Source organism: Laccaria bicolor, genomic scaffold (assembly GCF_000143565.1).
Source record: "Laccaria bicolor S238N-H82 LACBIscaffold_16 genomic scaffold, whole genome shotgun sequence".
NCBI lineage: Eukaryota > Fungi > Basidiomycota > Agaricomycetes > Agaricales > Hydnangiaceae > Laccaria > Laccaria bicolor.
Window position 1 is genome coordinate 720739 of NW_001889887.1, and position 3510 is coordinate 724248.

A 3510-nucleotide genomic window follows, 5' to 3' on the forward strand; every position below is an offset into this window, starting at 1 on the left:
CGGTTGTGGGTGCGGAAACGTTCCGATTGAGAGTCGCCTTAGAGCTTTGTCAATATTATTGTTGCTTGGTGTAAATGATCATCCATGTGCGTCACGCATCATGTCTGTTTTTAGCCCTGCCCGACGAGGGGTCTCATCAGGTCTCAAAGATTTCATCTGCTACCAATTCACAACATGAGCTACAACCTCGCTGCACCCTCTACGTTCTCTAATGAAACTGGCTCCTTTTCAGGAGCAGGCGACTCTGGAAGAAAGGACCATCGCACCATTGCCGCACTACCCGAAATGCCAGAGGTTCGCCATGTCCAAATCCCCAATCCCGCATATGTCCCGGCTTCCAAGAGAGATTCATCCCATCCTGGAAAGCGCAAGTCTCGAAAAAAAATCCCTCGCACTATTACTACCGCAATTTACGAGCCGCGGCCGTCTACTGATCTTCCCCCAGTTCCAAAAGTAGACGACGGCCAGGTAGTGTCGTATGTGCGCCAGCTAATGAAGCGCTATGATATGACGTGGGATGAGGTTGTGGAAATGCTTGTCGCACTGCATGGTAGTCTCGAGCGTGCCGTGTGGTCAAATGAGATGGGTGAGGCTGAAGCCAAAGAGAGGCTCAATCGGTTGAACGCGCCTCCGGATGGAGTGGAATTCGGTGCCATCGGTGTGTGAGTCACTTCAGTGATCTAGAATTCAATAATATTTTCTCATAAGAAATTCCTCTAGCGTAAACCCAAGCCCGGAGAAGAGGTGACTGCCGCGCGACTAGGGCCCGACCTCTCGATCCGGGTTTGGCCTGGTGATCATAATGATTGCTATGCTTTTGATTTTGCGAACGGTCAAGGCCAGTACATTTGCACACCTGAGGACATCGAGATCTGGTCTATGCCCTCCGGACTCGGCATGCCTGCTCCCGTTCGGTCCATCGAGGCGTCGGTAGGGTTCCTAGCGACCCCCTTCTTCAATCTGGACATTAACAAGGGCAAGTTCAAACCTGATTTGAATTGGGAGACCTATATTATCCCGCAAGGCACCACCCTCCGTATCATGCAACGCGGACATGAAGATTGCTTTCTTGCAATACCTTCGCGGGAGATGAATCCTGCCAACGTCCTTGTTCTCCAGCCTTGGGCACCTATGCGAGACTGATCGGTCTGGTTTGCGCTCGCATGCGGACGCTGTCGTGAGCTTCTTCTTTTCTTCGTACGTCTTGTTATTCCGGCGTTGATGTCTTATACCTGCGGCGTGCTCAGTGTTCTTGACCTTCAATTATGTTGTTTTCTTAGTCGCAACGCGTCGAACTTCAATTGTTATTGCCGGTGTACAATGCTCATATGCCTTGTTGTCCCTAGATGCCGGGTATATTTTGAGTCGTCATAATGTCGGAGCAGAAGTAGAAGACGTGACATAAAATAGGGGTGCTCACGGTAGCCATTTTTGATCCATTCTTCGTTCGTTTTTGTAGACATAGAACGTCAAAAATGAACTGAAAAATGAACCGAAAAATGTCTACTGTGAACCTGACCCCCTTGAAATTTTGAAAAATGAGATCAAAAACGAGTGAAAAATGGAACTGCACGTTTTCCGGCACCCCGGCAGCCTTGAACTCCGCATCTTGTTGCAGACCCCGCCTTATCTTATCGCTTCTCCAATACTATCTGTCAGCTGCAATTCTTCTTTGAGTGTCAATTGGTTGGTCTTCAGTCTATCTCAGGTATTTTATCTTAATTTCTTTGCTCGTTCTGTAGTGTGTATGGTAAATAGAATGAGGTGATTGCCATATGGGGCAACAACAAGAGAATGGACAACGCCGAAATGCCCTTCGGCGACTTGAGCGCCGAAGACAAAAAATTGATGAAAAATGAATGAAAAATAGAAACATGTCAAAAACGGACACACATCCTGTTTTTGAGTCGTTTTCTAGCTCCGTTTTTTATCTCATTTTTCTAGAAAATGAAATAAAAAATGAGATAAAAAATGAATCAAATTGGCTACCGTGAACTCCCCTAATATAGAGATGAGTCTGAGGAGTGTCTGTTGTAAACCATGCTCCTGTTGAAAATACAACGGTTTCTTGAAGTTTCTCAATCACGGTGTTCTGTATACCATCTACTGTAGCATTTTGTTCAATTCAACAGGGCCCGTGATGCATGACATATCTGTCAAAATTTTGGTTTCAACAACCACACAAATTTGCCGTGACAAGCCGAAAATTTGGGCAAATTTTCGACCACTCAGCGCCGCAGGCCACGAAATTTTTTGACATTTATCACATGAGCGCCAGATGATTTCGACACCTTACAAAAATCTGCGTGACCACCGTGACATTTCAGCAATTTGAAGGGCACCGTGACATGTGACCGTCGAATTGAATGAAATGCTACAGTACTTGCATACTGGTGCAGAGTGGAATAAAACTCAACATATAGTACTCCGTCCGAGTCCCAAGCATCATATTTTGAGCCGATACCAAATCATGAGGGGCCTGAGTGGTGAGCCTAACATGAACTAAAGCCACTGAATACTATGTGTTTGTTGTGCTCACCTATTGCGCAACCCTGTTCTAAGGGGATTTAGTCGCTGAGTGGGATTCTTACCAACGGCGAGTAAGTCTGGCGAACGTCGAACGTAAGGGTTGAGTAATGGTGTGATGACCCTAAATGCAGGTCTGAATCTAGAGAGAAAGAAGAAGCCTGATCACGCGAGAGTCCGCTTATGCCCTGGATAACCACGAGCGCGGATGTCTCAACCTTCTCGGAAAGCCGCAGAAGGGAGTGAACAAGTCCCTTCGGAGAAATGGGAAAATACAAGAAAGCTTCGTTAGCTTTCACAGGAGACACGAGCTCCTAAAGTTAGTTCTATAGGAACTGACCTTGATCTCTTCGAACGCGAATCTTCAACAGGCTTGAGGCGAGTCGTGAGTACGATGCTCGTGCAACAAGATAGGAAAAGAATATGGTGTAAGAAGAAGTAATATTCTTTTCTGTTTACAAGGTAGTTATACTAAACGTGACTAAACATGACTAAGCGTGATTGCGTGACTCTGAAGATTGTAGAAGAGGAATTGCGCTAGAGAAGGATACAAACATCGTTGAATAGGAAATATAACGAGAGAGGGGAATGCCTTAGTATCGACCCCTCACACCTATTATACCTATACATTGGGGGAGGCCTACAAAGTATCGTAGATCATGTAAGTCCAGGTGGGTCTCAACTGTTTTCCTGATCATGATGAATGTCAATTAGATATTTATACATCATAGTCCTTCCTCTACGATTGTGTGCCAAAGAATCCTAGACCACCACTCTGGAATGGAGGGGTGACACCACTGCGAATAAGATTACCAGTACCATATCAGCACAAACGAAAAAAAACAGGAACATGATAAATGACTAATGTGAAGACAGTTGTACTGATCATTAAGCCAACCGCTATGGCTGTCAGGTCTCTGAGCTGTCATCGCCCATATATCTGAATACTGCATTTTTGGGGTTGAAAAGAATTCCTGCACAATG

At 45.6% G+C, this 3510-nt stretch overlaps 1 protein-coding gene across 1 annotated transcript; it reads left to right on the plus strand.

The window, feature by feature from the left end:
* Positions 1–174: 174 nt before the first annotated feature.
* On the plus strand, positions 175–1143 carry LACBIDRAFT_328382 (uncharacterized protein; the record flags this gene model as incomplete). Its single annotated transcript, XM_001882315.1, has 2 exons — positions 175–660; positions 733–1143. The coding sequence occupies 2 exons, from the start codon at positions 175–177 to the stop codon at positions 1141–1143; spliced, it is 897 nt and encodes a 298-aa protein (XP_001882350.1).
* Positions 1144–3510: the final 2367 nt, after the last annotated feature.